Raw genomic sequence first — 16,406 nt, 5'->3', positions numbered from 1 at the left:
CAACTCTGGTCTTTGAGATCCACTTTCCTGCTGAGTTTAGGTTTGGAGCTAAACTCTCGAGTCAATGTGCTGAAACAGAATCTGGAAATCACAGCTGTCAAACCTGTGAAACTGCTGTTAAAAACAAATCAGATCAGTCCATAAATTAATATTATTATTATGTACATGTTATATTTAATAAATTATTAATTAATAGTCCCTCCTTGTGACTCTAGATACAGATGGAGGAGTTTGAGATGTGAGTTTGAGTTCCTGGAAGAGGAGCAGACAGGAGTCAACACTATCCACAGTGCTGACAACAAAAAAGCTCTTATTTGTCTTATGAAACAAACACCATGAGCATATCATGATAGCTAGTTCCTTTCCTGAACTTCCACTTCATTTACAGTGATATCATTGATTTAAAATGATTTCACAGATACTACTTAAACTGAACTAAGCTGAATGATGACATCACTGAATTCATTAATGAACTGCCTTTAACTGTCATTTTACATTATTGACACACTGGTTTCCTAAATGATGTTGTTCAGTTGCTTTGAGTTTTGTATAAAGCGCTATATACAGTAAATAAAGGTGACTTGACTTGACTGTAATGAGTCTAATTTTCATTGTATGATTTCACTTAAAAACAGCAACTGCTTTGAGACCGAGCTGAGGTTGTGATGATGCTCTGCACCACTAGAGGCAGAAGAAGACAAGACGAAATCAAGAGTCACCTTGACCAGCTGAGTAAATGAAAGTAAAAGAAGGGAGAACATTATGAGGTTTCAATCTATGCCTGGACTCTTACGTGGCAGCTGATTGTGGTAAGTGCTGAACATATTCTTATGTAATAATCATGTAGATAATTATACAAAAAAATACTTAGTAAAGGTGAATGTAACTGTAAGTTGTTGCGAGTCTGAAGTTATTTCACTGTCAGGACAATTTTACTAATTATACTATACAGTAAAAGTCTTGAAACAATATCAGTGAAGAATTTTTCACTTCATCGATATTAATATCTGAATCAACAGTGAGAAATTATTATGAACCTTAGTATAATAAAAAATTTAAAACAACTTCATATGTTTGAAATGTACTGAAAAATATATCTTACAGCTCAGCACCATTTTCATTATACAATGACAATTTGCCACATATATCTTCTAAATTATTAAAAACCTATTTGTACTAATATGAATAGATATTCTCTGTGGATTCACACTGCAAATTCTGTATGGTAAAGTTCCTCACACATGCTGACCTTAAGTTAGTTTTGAGTTTAAGTTCACCAGTAGTTAGGGGTTTTTAGTAAGCTTTGTCTGTGTGCAGTCTCAGAACGCACTGAATGGAGTGAGTTGATTTGAGTAGAAGCTCAAAACATTTGTCACTGTGCAGAACAAAATCAATATACACCAGACTTCACTTCAAGGATGAACATGCAAAGCTGCTAAACTATATATAGTTATTTGTATATGTCTATTTAACTTTTTGTTTTTAATGATCTTTTCCATTGTTTTGTTTCCACAAAGGTCTGAGGTCATACTTTTTGAGACACGAGAGCAGGAAGGCATTGCTTCAAACATGAGCTTCCATGAGGAAAAAGAGAATGAAGACACTATGTCTGAAATGAGATCTCCTTCTCCCAGATCAAGCTGTGCATCTTTGTCTGATAATTCAATATACCATCTGCCCCCTGACATCAGTGATGCAACAGAGACCTCCAGTGACTCCAGGTATGACTTTAGCAGTTTTGTAACATTTTATCAGAGTGACTTATATCTCTGAAGTTCAAACAGTAGAGCACAACTCTCGCTCACTAAACTATGTGGGTTTGATTTTTATTGGCTTTTTCACACTACATTAACAGATGTTGACCAGCACTGACGTTATTTGTTGGATTTTGTCAGATCAGTGTGTAACCAATGCCGGCGTCTGTCGTGTTCAGTCTGTGTTTATTGGGTTGTGGAATTTCTGAGAAGTGATAAACTGTAATCTGTTGATTGATAGTTATTTGTATTTCTATCTGTATTGAGACAAAACCAAATGTGGGCAGGGCTTAAACCAGAAGTTTGTCAATACTAAATAAAAAGCCCATTTTAAATGTAATTTTGTGGCAAGTGTTTTTTGCATATAGCAAATTTACCTTGTATAATTGACAAAATTGCTTATTCTTGTTTTCTACTAAATGTATGTAAATATCTTTAATAACTAATTTCAACAATAATACAAATATCTTATAATAGCTGCCTCAATGTATAATAAAATTTAAAAGTTTGACATATCAAATAGTAGAAATATATACAGTATCTTAATACACAAAAATACTGTGCATGTATATGTGTGTGTATAATATACAAACTTGTTTATCTTTTGTCAGAAACAACAGGAAGAAAAGATCAAAATCTCCAGAACCCAGCGGTGTCTCTATGAATAGTACAAGATCCAAGGATCTTCACATTGAATTCAGAGATGGAACAGTGCCTTCTGCCCCACTGTTAGTATTAATATTTAATATTTAGCTGCTGATTTACTGTAATTTACCTTGATTGAATAATGTTATAAGATACCTAATGAACACTAAATGTTCTCCAAAATTTACAACATAAAATCCATAATGTTATATTTCTTAAAATGTTAAACAATGATTATAATAACTGTGATTGCCATTTTTGCTTTTCTTTATTTTAATTCCAGCATTGTGGAGATAGATGATACAATTGCATCCTACGATCAGACACACATCAAGCAGAAAAGAACTGAAGTAGTCCTGCAGAGAGTCAAAGAACAGCACAAAACCAGCATGAAAAACAAGTTTGGCTGCTTATTTGAGGGAAACAAACTACAAGAGAATGAAACCCTCTTGAACAGGATCTACACACAGCTCTACATCATAGAAGGAGAGAGAGAAGGAGTGAATGAAGAACATGAGGTTTTACAGATGGAGAAAACATCCAGAACACAACACTCACAACAAAATCCAATAAACTGTAATGACATCTTCAAAGCCTTATCTAAACCAGGATATGATGAGAAAGACAAAATCAAGACTGTTCTTACTAAAGGCATCGCTGGAATTGGAAAAACTGTCTCTGTGCAGAAGTTCATTCTAGACTGGGCAGAGGGAGAAGCCAATCAGGATGTAGATTTCATGTTTGTGCTTTCATTTCGAGAGCTGAACTTGATTCAAGATCGTCAGTACAGTCTTCACAGACTTCTGCTTGACTTCCATCCTGAGCTTCAAGTTCAGGACTTAAAGGTTTATGAGGAGTGTAAAGTTGTGTTTATTCTAGATGGTCTGGATGAAAGCAGAATGTCACTGTTTTCAGATGATGAGAAAGTTTGTGATGTGAATGAGTCTTCATCAGTGGCTGTGTTGATGTCAAACCTTATCAGAGGAGATCTGCTTCCCTCTGCTCTCATCTGGATCACCTCCAGACCAGCAGCATCCAATCAGATCCCCTCCAAATACATCAACCGTGTGACAGAAATTCAAGGTTTCAATGACCCTCAAAAAGAGGAATATTTTAGGAAGAGAATCAGTGATGAGCACCAAGCCATCAGAATCATCTCACACATCAGAAGAGCAAGAAGCCTCCATGTGATGTGCCACATCCCCGTCTTCTGCTGGATCTCATCCACTGTGATTGAGAAGCTCCTGAAAGAAGATCTGAGTGCAGAAATACCTCAAACTTTTACTGAAATGTACATCCACCTTCTGCTGACTCAAATGAGCAAGTATGAAGAGAGAGATCCACAGAAACTCCTAAAGACCAAAAGAGAAGTGATTGTGAAACTTGCTGAAGTGGCTTTCAAGCAGCTGATGAAGGGCAATGTGATGTTCTATGAGGAGGACCTGAGAGAGAGTGGCTTAGACATTACTGACGCCTCAGTGTATTCTGGGATTTGTACTGAGATCTTTAAGGAAGAATCTGTGATTCATCAGAGAAAAGTCTACTGCTTCATTCATCTGAGTGTTCAGGAGTTTCTCGCTGCTTTCTATGTGTTTTACTGTTATTTAAGCAGCACCATGGAAGCCCTTAAGACCTTTGATCCAATGCACAATTTGCATAAAGGTGCAATAGATAAAGCCTTAGAAAGTAAAAATGGGCATCTGGATCTGTTCCTGCGGTTCCTGCTTGGCATCTCACTGGAGTCCAATCAGAGACTATTACAGGATCTACTGACAAACACAGAGGACAGCTCAGAGAGCATCAGGAGAACCACACAGTATATTAAAGAAAAGATCAAAGATGGACATGCACTGTTCATTGAAAGATCTATCAATCTGTTCCTCTGTCTTCTGGAAGTCAAAGATCAGACTCTGTCCAGAGAAATTCAGGAGTTTGTGAAATCAGAGAAACACAAAGAAAAAAATCTCTCTCCATCTCACTGCTCAGCAATCGCCTACATGCTTCAGATATCAGAGGAGGTGCTAGATGAGCTGGATCTCAAGAAATACAACACATCAGATGAGGGCAGAAGAAGACTGACACCAGCTGTGATCAACTGCAGAAAAGCTCTGTGAGTTTTTAATCAGGTGTCACAATGAAGAGTCTCTTGGAATTGGAATTGCACTTTCTGTTTTGCTCATTTTTATAATGTTCTGATCTGTTTTACAAGAATTAAACAGATGTAATTGGAATGATAATTTAAGAATAAGAGTAATTATGGAATTAGTTTGTGTTCTGTTCTGTTTCAGTCTTGCTGGCTGTAATCTCACTGGTCAATCCTATGAAATTGTGTCATCAGCTTTACATTCCTCAAACCCTGTCCTGAGAGAGCTGGACCTGAGTAACAATGACCTGCAGGATTCAGGAGTGAAGCTACTCTCTAATGGACTGAAGAGTCCAAAATGTCAGCTTAAGATATTAAGGTATTTTGGAACATTATACATTTATAATTTCCTTAGGTTTCTCTATGTTGTCAAGGCAGCAGATATGTCCTTTCTATCAGTTGTCACCAACTACTCTTCCCCTCTTTCTTTTTTTATTTTTTATTAGGAGTGCAAAAACATAAAACATAGGGTGAACACAAAACACAACAAAACACAAAAACATCAATAAAACAACAATGATTGTAACAGCAATGAAAAATAAGCAGAAATGGCAAATGAGTAATATAAGTAATAGTAAAAAGTATTTAAAGAGTAATAACATGTATAATAATAATAATAATAATAATAATAATAATAATAATAATAATAATAATAATAATTATTATTATTATTATTATTATTCGTATTATTATTATATTTTGTGATGATGGCAAAAGTAATAACAGCAATAATACTAACAATAGTGATACTAAAGATGGTGCTGATAAGTTGTATAGATAGCAATAGTGAAATAAATAATCAATAATAATAATAGATAACATTGATAATAATATTAATAACATTAGTGATACTAATACTAAAGATGGTGATGATAATATTTTGTGTTGAAGGAAATAGTAATATCAATAATAATAATAAATAATAAATAAATAATAAATTTTATAATAATAATAAATTTTATATCAAATATAATAGTAACAACAGTAATATTAAAAATGGTGATGATTATAATAGATTTTATTTACAGCAATAGTAATATCAATAATAATATAATAACATTAATAACAACAACAACAACAACAACAACAACAATAATAATAATAATAGCATAGTAGTAATAACAATAGTAATGCTAAAGATGGCGATGATGATAATATTTTATGATGATGGCAAAAGTAATATCAATAATAATGACAGTAATTATAATAATAATAAAATAACAATAGTAATAGTAGTAATCAGTGATACGCGGGTTGTTCCAAAATTATTGGGTGCCTGCGGTCACCCGCAGTTGCCCGCGGTTACGAGTAATCCAAAAATATTTTTAATGATATTTGGGTCGCGGACGGTCGGGTCGTTTGAAATAAAGATGCCAATTAAACCTTTGTACTTAATATAGTACTAGACACAATTTTGAAATGCATAGGCCTATACTTTATTGGCTGAATAACTGGTGCGAAGATGACGCACAAGCTCAGTCTGCAGGTAGAGGTGGAAGCGGCACAAGAAAAGGTGAAAACGCTGTTTTTGGTAAAACATGATTTTGATGACTTCATAAAGTTTTCTTTTATAGAAAACTCTTTTTAACCCTCTGGAGTCGATTGTTGTTGTTGTTGTTGTTGTTGTGGTTGTTGGGGAAGTCGTGGCCTAATGGTTAGAGGGTTGGAGACTCCCAATCGAAGGGTTGTGAGTTCTAGTCTCGGGCCGGACGGAATTGTGGGTGGGCGTAGTGCATGAACAGTTCTCTCTCCACCTTCAATACCACAACTTAGGTGCCATTGAGTAAGGCATCGAACCCTCAACTGCTCCCCGGGCGCCGCAGCATAAATGGCTGCCCACTGCTCTGGGTGTGTGCTCACAGTGTGTGTGTGTGTGTTCACTGCTCTGTGTGTGTGCACTTTGGATGGGTTAAATGCAGAGCACAAATTCTGAGTATGGGTCACCATACTTGGCTGAATGTCACTTCACTCACTCACTTAACGCGTATACACTTTATGAGCAATTTTCATTTCATTTCATTTACAAACACGTCATTAAAGAGCCAGTAAGATGAAAATTCTAAGCTTCCTATCACTGTTTATAAGTCCTGTACAATAGGTTTAAATCCATCCAAGGTTAAAAAACATTGTCATTTTGTCAAAATATCATTTTAAAATTACCTCAATTCTCAAAGATCCCCAAACGGTTCGCACAAAACTGTTCAAAAGATTCAGTTTCCTTAAACCCCACCTTTCGGTAGAATACTGTGTTCTGATTGGTCAAACTGACATAGTTTTGATTGGTTGTTCCGCACACAACTTCAAGGTAAACAATGCGTTAGCATCTTTTTGTGGTGAATTATGTCTTATTCCTCTCATCGCGAAGCAAACAGTAAAATAAAAAACTTGAACAGTCTCCCTGCTTTTTTTTTCTGTGTGGGTGTATTCAAGCCGCGCGCTTCAGTTTGAATCTGAATAGCGCGTTCATCGCGGGGGCGTGGTCACATTAGATATAATGAAGGGAGACGTGAAAAACGGACATTGCGTTGTTTTCATATGGATTACTTTATCACAGAATATCTGTTAGCAGCACTTGCTACACTTCATTTAAATGATGTGTTTGTAAATGAAGATCAGCGCAGACAAAGGCTGCAGACAGCACACATACTGATAAGACGCTCGGGAGAAAACAGACACATAACTTCATAATCATACTTTGCGTTGTGATTCGGAGATGCTTGTTGGTCTAAATAAAGTTGGTAATTAACCCTCTTTTATGGCCAAACGCTTTGAAAATCCCGCTGTACTCACCGAGATTAGAAAAGCAGTCATCAGTGAAGGGATTTGTTGTACTGCTCTGGTATTGTGGTAAAAATGAATTTTAGCCATTGGTTCTTCTGATCTTCATTCTTTGGCAGTGAAAATAAAACAAACTTGCCTTTACAATTAAAAACACACTGTCTCCTCGACATGACGCTATCACACCAACTAGAGCGTCTGTGTGTGTGTGTGGGGCGGGGGGGTCAGAGTTCAGTTTCTCCCAACACGGTAGGCAGAGATTATTATGCAAAGTGAATACTCAACGAAGAGACATGAGAGATATATATAGAAAGCTTGACTGCTTTTAAACTAAACAAGTGCCACCGAAAACAAATATTCTGTGATAAAAGTAATCCATATGAAAACAATGCGATGTCTGTTTTTCACATCTCCCTTCATTATATCTAATGTGACCATGCCCCGCGCTGTACGCGCTATTCAGATTCAAACTGATGCGTGCGGCTTGAATACGCCCACACAGAAGAAAAAGCAGTGAGACTGTTCTTCAAGTTTTTTTATTTTACTGTTTGCTTCGCGATGACAGGAATAAGACATAATTAGCCCCGAAAAGATGTGATGTGTTTGAGGATTTGAGATTGGGATTTCCTCAGAAAAAAAGGATGAAGTGCTTTATTCAGCAGAGATCAGATACATAAGTAAGTCTCTTTTTATTTATTTACATACTTGTACTAGTTTTCACATAACGTCTAAACATTTTACTAGTTAGACTTTTTCCAAAGACTTTTTCCAAAATATAATTCCTGACTAAATGTATAATCAAGTGAAACATGCAGTTTTCAGTAACAATGGGGAAGTTGTGGCCTAATGGTTAGAAGGTTGGACTCCCAATCGAAGGGTTATGAGTTCTATTCTTGGGCCGGACGGAATTGTGGGTGGGGGTAGTGCATGAACAGCTCTCTCTCCACCTTCAATACCATGAAGCAAGGCATCGAACCCCCAACTGCTCCCCGGGTGCCGCAGCATAAATGGCTGCCCACTGCTCCGGGTGTATGCTCACAGTGTGTGTGTGTGTGTCCACTGCTCTGTGTGTGTGCATTTTGGATGGGTTAAATGCAGAGCACAAATTCTGAGTATGGGTCACCATACTTGGCTGAATGTCACTTCACTTTTCACTTTCAATATACAATACTATATACAGTTCAAAAGCTTGATGTAAATAATATAAATGTAACTGTAACAAATGTAATAATTCTGTTCTTTCAATTTATCCCCCCAATAAACCCTGAAAAAATATTCTAAGCTCTTTTAAAAATTTATAATAATAATAATGATTTTTTTTTCTAGAAAATCAGATCGTTAAGATAAAGATGTTCGTTTTCTATAAATTGTATCTTAATTTTGATAAATGTTTTATCAATCAATTGCCCGTATTTTATAAATTAGAAGCAAATATATAGCAGACAATGTAATGAGGCAACGGCAAGATCACTTGCATGTGAACTGGAGGGCGCCGAAACTCTATATAGGCTATATATTACAGAAAGCTTGAAATGTCTACTTTTATCCGAAAATATTAAAACCAAAATAAATAGGCTACTCTCTGATTATGTAATCCATATGAAATGTGTGTTTCTCTCTGGCATGGCGAGTCCGTATTGTCAACTTCATATTTGCAGCAACACAGAAAACACCAGTTTATTACTAAACAATTAAATGTCTCCTTGCATATTTTCGAACCAGGCCATTCTGGCTTGAGCGAGACCCCACGGAACGAGCTAGCGGAGCGTAATATAAGGAGGAATGCGCTCTCCGCTCACGAGCTCTGATCGGAACAAACCGAGCCTCACTGTCTGCAGAACAGAAACATTAAAATAGACATAGCCAGACTAGACTTTTTTAGAACAAATTATGAGCTTATTTTTTATCGTAATAATTCTTGACAAAATTTGAATATATTAAGGATTTTTTGTTTGTTTGTTTTTTTTGTTTTCTTTTTTTTGCCTAGTTCCTATATCTATGGCCCAATGACAATATGATGAGCATTTAGCCTACTACATTTAAAAAATGCGGGTCAGGAAGCGAAACAATATTTTCTTTTCCTTTTTTTGCAGTCCAAGTTAGTTGAAAATGTCGGTCGGGTGTGGGTTATTAATACATTGACCCGAGCATCACTGGTAGTAATGAAATAATTACAGATATCTAACGCTTACCACTCCTCTCCTAGCTTCTGTGTCAGTTTTTTTTCCCCCTCCTTCTCATTCACAGTACAGTTACTATTGTATGTATGCCTAAGCTGAGGTGGTGCATTAAAAGAAGGGTGTGGTTAACTTTGTGTGCACAAACTATTTTCCTTGGTATGACCAAAATTCAGCACTCAGCGTTGTGTTTTTAATGTGCTGTGTCAAGTAAAAAATAGTTCTTTTAAAAGAGCCTATTGTGAGATGTTGTGTTGCATTTTACTCCTCCTGGCTTACACTCACTTTAGAGTGAATGTCCTGTATCTGTCTGGGTGATGAATTCAATTCAAGTTTATTTGTATAGCGCTTTTTACAATACGAATCGTTACAAAGCAACTTTACAGAAAATTATGTTTCTACAATATTTAGTAGTAGCTTATGGTGGTGACTGTCAGTTTGTGCACGTTTGACAGGATTAAAAAATAATAATAATAATACAAGACACAGTCAGCTAGACGATCAACATTACTAATATTATTAATTAATAATTGTTATATGATGCAGTCACACTTGTAGCAATATTTGTTAGTTCTGTTGTTGATTCAGGGTTAGCATCATCTGACATCCTCTGAGGGTCAGCATCATCTCTTCTCAGGTGTTCTGGATCCAGACTGGAGCTTGTGTAAATCCTAGTTACCACAGGATGTAAATCCCATGGCAAAACATAGAAACAAATAGAGACATCATTAGCATAGCTGCTGATCCAACAAAGTAAAATTAATTAGTTTAACCCAAGCTAAAGAATAAAAATGCACATTTGATCAGATGCAACTACACTCACAATTTAAGATACATTATTCAAATGCTTGGCGAAAGAGATGTGTTTTTAATCTAGAAACAGAGAAACAGAGAGAGCGTGTCTGAACCCCGAACATTATCAGGAAGGCTATTTCCAGAGTTTGGGATCCAAATGTGAGAAAGCTCTACCTCCTTTAGTGGACTTTGCTATCCTAGGAACTACCAAAAGTCCAGCGTTTTGTGACCTTAGGGTGCGTGATGGGTTGTAACGTGGTAGAAGGCTAGTTAGGTACGCAGGAGCTAAACCATTTAGGGCCTTATAGGTAAGTAATGATAATTTGTAACTGATACCAGTGTTGGGCAGTAGCGTCGCTACAAGCAGCGAAGCTACTAGTTTAACTACATTTCTCAGTAGCTTGGTCGTAGCTTCGCTACTTTCTGAATCAAATAGCTTTTCAGTAGCGAAGCTCTTTTTTTTACCAAGTAGCGCGGTAGCTTCCGCACAAGCTACATTTTCGCAAGCAATTCTGGAGCTCAAACTCAAATCGGGAAATACAACTGCTAAGATTGCTGATCCTGGATCAGTAGTGACGCGACGGCGCTACTTCATCTTGTTCGTGTTCACGGTGGATAGCAACCAACCATCTTTATGATGCATTACCGCCACCTTCTGCTCCGGATGGTACCACTCCTTGGCCAGTCACGCAAAAAAAATATTTGATGAAAAGATGGCATAGGATGAAGTCGGAGAACAGTTAATCATGAGTGAGTGAGTCGCCGTGGCCGTACCTCGACAGGTACATGACACTGACCGAGATAACAGAGAGAAAATATGTTTTCAGATGCTGCTTGTAAAAATTATCAGGGTCCGCCCTAACGAAAGGAAAATATGTTTACCAATATATTTCTTAAAATATATTGTGATATATTGTAATATATTATTTTCCCTTTTTATTTCTAATATTTTATATATTTAAATACATTTAATAATATATTGATGACACATATATTATATAATATATTGCAAAATATACAAATGATTGCCGCTTTCAATATATTGCAATATACTGGAAAAAAATAAATATATATATAAGAATATATGCCTAATATATTACATGATATTTTCCAATATACTGCAATATATTTTTGTTTCATAAGGCCCAGCCTGGCCATTTTTTTTTTTTTTTGTACTGTTTGGAGGTCTTGCATTTTGTTCTGCAAAGTCCTACAGTATATTTAATCATGCCCATGCAACAGGTGCATACACTTACTTGTGCGCACATTGTTAATTACATGTATTTTGATTGTTTTTGTTGTCAAATTGATAAGGAACACAAAAAACTATTAAACTAAACAATTACACCTGCCTGTTTGACTGGCAGTTTTGAGCACTGAGATAGCATTGACTTGTAATAAAATGTGTTCAACATACATATTTAATATTAAAAGTAGCTGAGATGTAGCAAGCTACTGTTGATGTAGCTTAGCTTGCTACATTTCCCAGGGGGGTAGCTTCACTGTAGTGAAGCTTCATTTACTGTAGAGTTACTGGTTTCCAAGTAGCTTGCCCAACACTGACTGATACAGAACTTAATAGGTAGCCAGTGCAGAGACTGTAAAATTGTGGTAATATGATCATATTTTCTTGACATGGTAAGGACTCTAGCTGCTGAATTTTGGACTACCTGTAGCTTGTTTATTGATGAAGCAGGACAACCACCTGTAATGAATGATCACGACTGATTATCGTTTCATGATCTCTGGTGTCACTTTATGTATTAGTGCATAGTGTATTAATGCATAAACAGTACCTTGATGTACTGAGGACGCCAGTAAGGACATGCATAATTGATTTTAAACTGAGATCAGGAATGATTGCTCAGGTGTTTGAGAGTTGAGGGCTTCACAGATGATGTAATCTTCACCCTTGTGTGTCTGTAGGTTGTCTGGCTGTATGGTGACAGAGGAAGGCTGTCATTATCTGTCTTCAGCTCTGAGTTTAAACCCCTCACACCTGAGAGAGCTGGATCTGAGCTACAATCACCCAGGACAAGCAGGAGTCCAGCTGCTTTCCGACAAACTGAAGGATCCAAACTGCTCACTAAAAAAACTCAAGTATGTTGGGTACAATATAAGAAGTATTGATGTCTTCAGCACAAAACAAAAAATTGCTTAGAAATCAAAATCATAATTTATTTTTCTGGTACTTCTCATCTCTGCATGTACTACCTTAGATCCCTATGTTATCTCAAAAATGTAGTTCTTTCATGACAACTTTGGCATGGTAATGTACATGACAATATCAATGTATTTGGTCTTGGTGGAATAGTTCTGTTACTGCTACTGTTGCTGCTAGCGCTGCGGCAGAGAAAGTATAGAGACTTGCTACTGCCATGCCAATACATCCTCAACATACTGCTGTGAGCATGTAAGAAATACTGTTCTGCAAATATAACATACCTGAAACAACTCCACAGTATACATGTATCACCTCGTAGCAGACGTATACATGTGGAGCTGTGGAAGGTGGAGGGTTTCTGAAGCAAGCTGCACTTCTTACAGCAAACTCTAGTCATTAGTGATGTGTCGTTCGATAACGAATCGTTCTTTTTGAATGAATCTTTTAGGTGAACGAATCGTTCTCGTTCACGTAATCCACTGACTCATATTTCTCGTTCAGTGAAGTTCCTCCCTCCACAGCAGCGCGGCGCTATAAGCAGCGCATGCGCAGCTCAGTGAACCGGGTAACAACTGTTTCATCCTGTCAAAGAATTACTCAACCTCGAGCCAATAGCCTTCGAGTATGAGATGTGACAGAGTATTTGATTTGTTGAATGTAGTGAACGAATACGCCCTTCAATGAACAAGTTTCGGTAACACTTTAGTATAGGGTCCAATTCACACTGATAACTAGTTGCTTATTAGCATGTCTATTATTAACATATTGGCTGTTTATTAGTGCTCATAAAGTACGTATAATACATGACATCCATAATCCTACCCAATTCCCTAGACTTAACAACTACCTTATAAACTATAAGTAAGCATCAAATAAGGAGTTAATTGAGGCAAAAGTTATAGTTAATGGTTAGTTAATAGTGTGAATTGGACCCTAAAATAAAGTGTGACCCAAGTTTCATATGAGTCTGAACTAGATCTAGAGATCTTATCGTTCGTGAACAAAATTACTGAACTGGTACCCATGTCGTTCGTGAATGAGTTGAATGAGCTGATACATAGCGTTCGTGAATGAAATGACTGAACTGGCACACATGTCGTTCGTGCACGAGTTGAATGATACATCTTGTTCGTGAATGAAATGACTGACCTGATGGTCAGGGTATATTCTGGCAAACAGTTTAGCAATCACGTTTCTCAATCGGCAAAGCACATGTCGTTCGTGCATTAGTTGAATGATTTAGAAAATCTCGTTCGTGAATGAAATGACTGAACTGGCACACATGTCATTCGTGAGCGAGCTGAATGAACGGATACATGTCGTTCGTGAATGAAATGAACTGGTACATAGCTTATCTCGTTCGTGAACGAAATGAATGAGAGTAAACCGGGTCAGTCTGCCATTTAGCATGTCAATCTCGCAAAAATGCAAAGCGCAGTTATAAGTACTGTATTGTGCACATACGCTTGTTTTGATATTTAGCAACTCCACGTTTAATCCACGATTGATGAATGTAAATATATAATAAACAAACTGTCTGACCAAACAATTAAAATGCTATTTAGGCAAGAAAACCTTGTGCTTTGTTCATTTGAACAACTTAATTAGACTTTATATATTGAATGCGATTATACACACATTTTAATAAAGCCAGATCAGTTTTTGTAACAAGTGAATACGTTCGTTGACTAAAGACATAACAACACAATACACTTTTTGCTATCTGCTGGCTTATTTTGTGTAATACGAAGAAATGGTCACTGAACGAATCAGTGAACGATTCTGAACGAATCATTTTGGTGAACGAAAAATGAACGAATCACTAGAAAGAATCATAATTTCCACCACTACTAGTCATATATTTGAATGCTGAGCAGCGAGCTCATTGGCTACCGAGACAGGAATGTACCAATCAGCTTTGCCGTGTGATGATGTCATTACATCAGATTGAATTAGACCTATTAGACTCCACAATCAGAGTTTCATGCCAGAACTCTGTACTTGTACCATATTCTTTAACGTTGTTTTCATATTTTTAAACAAAAAGTGTTTGCTGTAAATAAAACCGTAAAAGACAATTTATAAATAAAGGGGAAAAAATTAAGATAGAGATATTGTGTGTGTGTGTGTGTGTGTGTGTGTGTGTGTGTCTGTGTGTGCGTGTGTGTGTCTCATTGTAGTTTGGACCATGGAGAGCCTTTCAGGATCCGACCAGGTCTACAGAAATGTAAGTTCTGTCAGGTCCATTAATTCAAGAGTACACAGACAACAAAAATAATTTAGAATTTTTATTGAATAGATTGCAAACTTTTGATGTTCCTGAATTGAAATTTGGCGGTATGGCTCTTTTCAGGGAGTCCTCTGACCTTTCATGAGCACCATGAAATAGCAGAGAGTCAGAGGACTGCAGCAGCAGCATAGGGAACGCTCACGCAGTTTAGGACTGTGGGAGCTAAAATATCCCCCGTGAACAGAGCAGGCAACATAAAGCAAATGCCACGTTATGCATAAGGAGGAGCTGGGGAGGTGGTGGGCAGCAGAAGCGAGCAGCAGCCTGTATGAGCAACTGAATGTGCTTTAAATAGGGCGCCTTGTTTGAGCTTTGGCCATTGAGCAGCAAAGGGAGTTAACCAGCTGGAGCAGATCAGCTGACAGGACAGTGTTATTAATGAATAGCATTAGCATCGTCTTGACTACCTGGCCTGCCAGAACTGACACTGACGCTCAATTTCTTTCTCTGGCACACTCTTTCAGATTTATTGACAACAAACAAAAGTATACAACTGTTTTTCCTCTCTTCTTGTGTTCAGATTTCTGTGATCTCACACTGGATCCAAACACAGCAAACACTCAACTCATTCTGTCTGAGAACGGAGAGGTGAAATATGTGGAACAGCCGCAGCCGTATCCTGATCATCCAGAGAGATTTAAAGATATTCCTCAGGTTCTGTGTCGAGAGAGTCTGACTGGACGTCATTACTGGGAGGTTGAGCGGACTGGCTGGGCTCGTATAGCAGTGGCCTACAAAACAATCAGCAGAAAAGGGACTGTTGGTAAGTTAGGATACAATAACAAGTCCTGGTGTCTCTTCTGCATTAGTAATGGATTTGTTGTCTGGCACAACAATCAGAACAAAACCATTCCTCCTCCTTCAACCTTCTCTAAAAGAGTAGGAGTGTATCTGGACTGGCCGGCCGACATTCTGTCCTTCTACAGCATCTCTGACACACACACACTCACACACTTACACACATTCAACACCACATTCACTGAACCCCTCTATGCTGGATTTAAGGTTTTTTACTCCTCACTCTCACTGTGTAAGATTACACAACAGACAAACTACTGACTTTTACTTATTTCCTAATCATGGTCACATATCTGTTTAAGAAAATATTTGTTGTATGAGGTATATAATGTATTAATTTAACTGAAATAGTAAATGCATGTTGAAAAATGTTGTTAAACACATGTAAAATTACTATGTACTGTATATTCAGTACCACTTTATATTAGATGACTTTAACTACTACTTATGTAAAAACTTACATTGTGTTGATGTTGTTTTACAAAACACAGTTTCTGCTATTGATGTGCGATACGGGTGAGGCTAAGGACAGGTTTTGTGGTATGGTTAAATTTGAATTATAGACGTAACTACAGAAATTAGAAACAGAAGTAATATTTATGATTACTAAGAGAGCATATTTAAAAGAGCAAATACACAGTTGCGTTGTACATCATTCAAGTTATTTCTTTATCTTTTTCCACATTACTACCTACACATAACATATATGCACTGCAGTCATTTCGATCATTTGTTATTTTTCTCTTACTGTAATCCTAACTGTATGTTGAGTATGTTGGGTATAATAACACTTGTTGCATTTATTTTAATCAGACAATGTCTAACTGAACATGGAAAGAGATGCAACTAAGATGACTCAATA

At 36.9% G+C, this 16,406-nt stretch overlaps 1 protein-coding gene across 1 annotated transcript; it reads left to right on the top strand.

Annotated features, from left to right (window-relative positions):
- The first annotated feature begins 768 nt into the window (after nt 1-768).
- LOC113067220 (NLR family CARD domain-containing protein 3-like) lies at nt 769-15,994 on the top strand. Its single transcript, XM_026239544.1, has 8 exons — nt 769-809; nt 1,518-1,721; nt 2,366-2,482; nt 2,683-4,509; nt 4,688-4,861; nt 12,219-12,392; nt 14,637-14,683; nt 15,267-15,994. The coding sequence occupies exons 2-8, from the start codon at nt 1,570-1,572 to the stop codon at nt 15,803-15,805; spliced, it is 3,030 nt and encodes a 1,009-aa protein (XP_026095329.1). The 5' UTR covers nt 769-809; nt 1,518-1,569; the 3' UTR covers nt 15,806-15,994.
- Nucleotides 15,995-16,406: the final 412 nt, after the last annotated feature.

This window comes from Carassius auratus, chromosome 50, assembly GCF_003368295.1.
Source record: "Carassius auratus strain Wakin chromosome 50, ASM336829v1, whole genome shotgun sequence".
Classification (NCBI taxonomy): Eukaryota; Metazoa; Chordata; class Actinopteri; order Cypriniformes; family Cyprinidae; genus Carassius; species Carassius auratus.
This window is presented reverse-complemented; position numbering and strand designations above follow the sequence as displayed.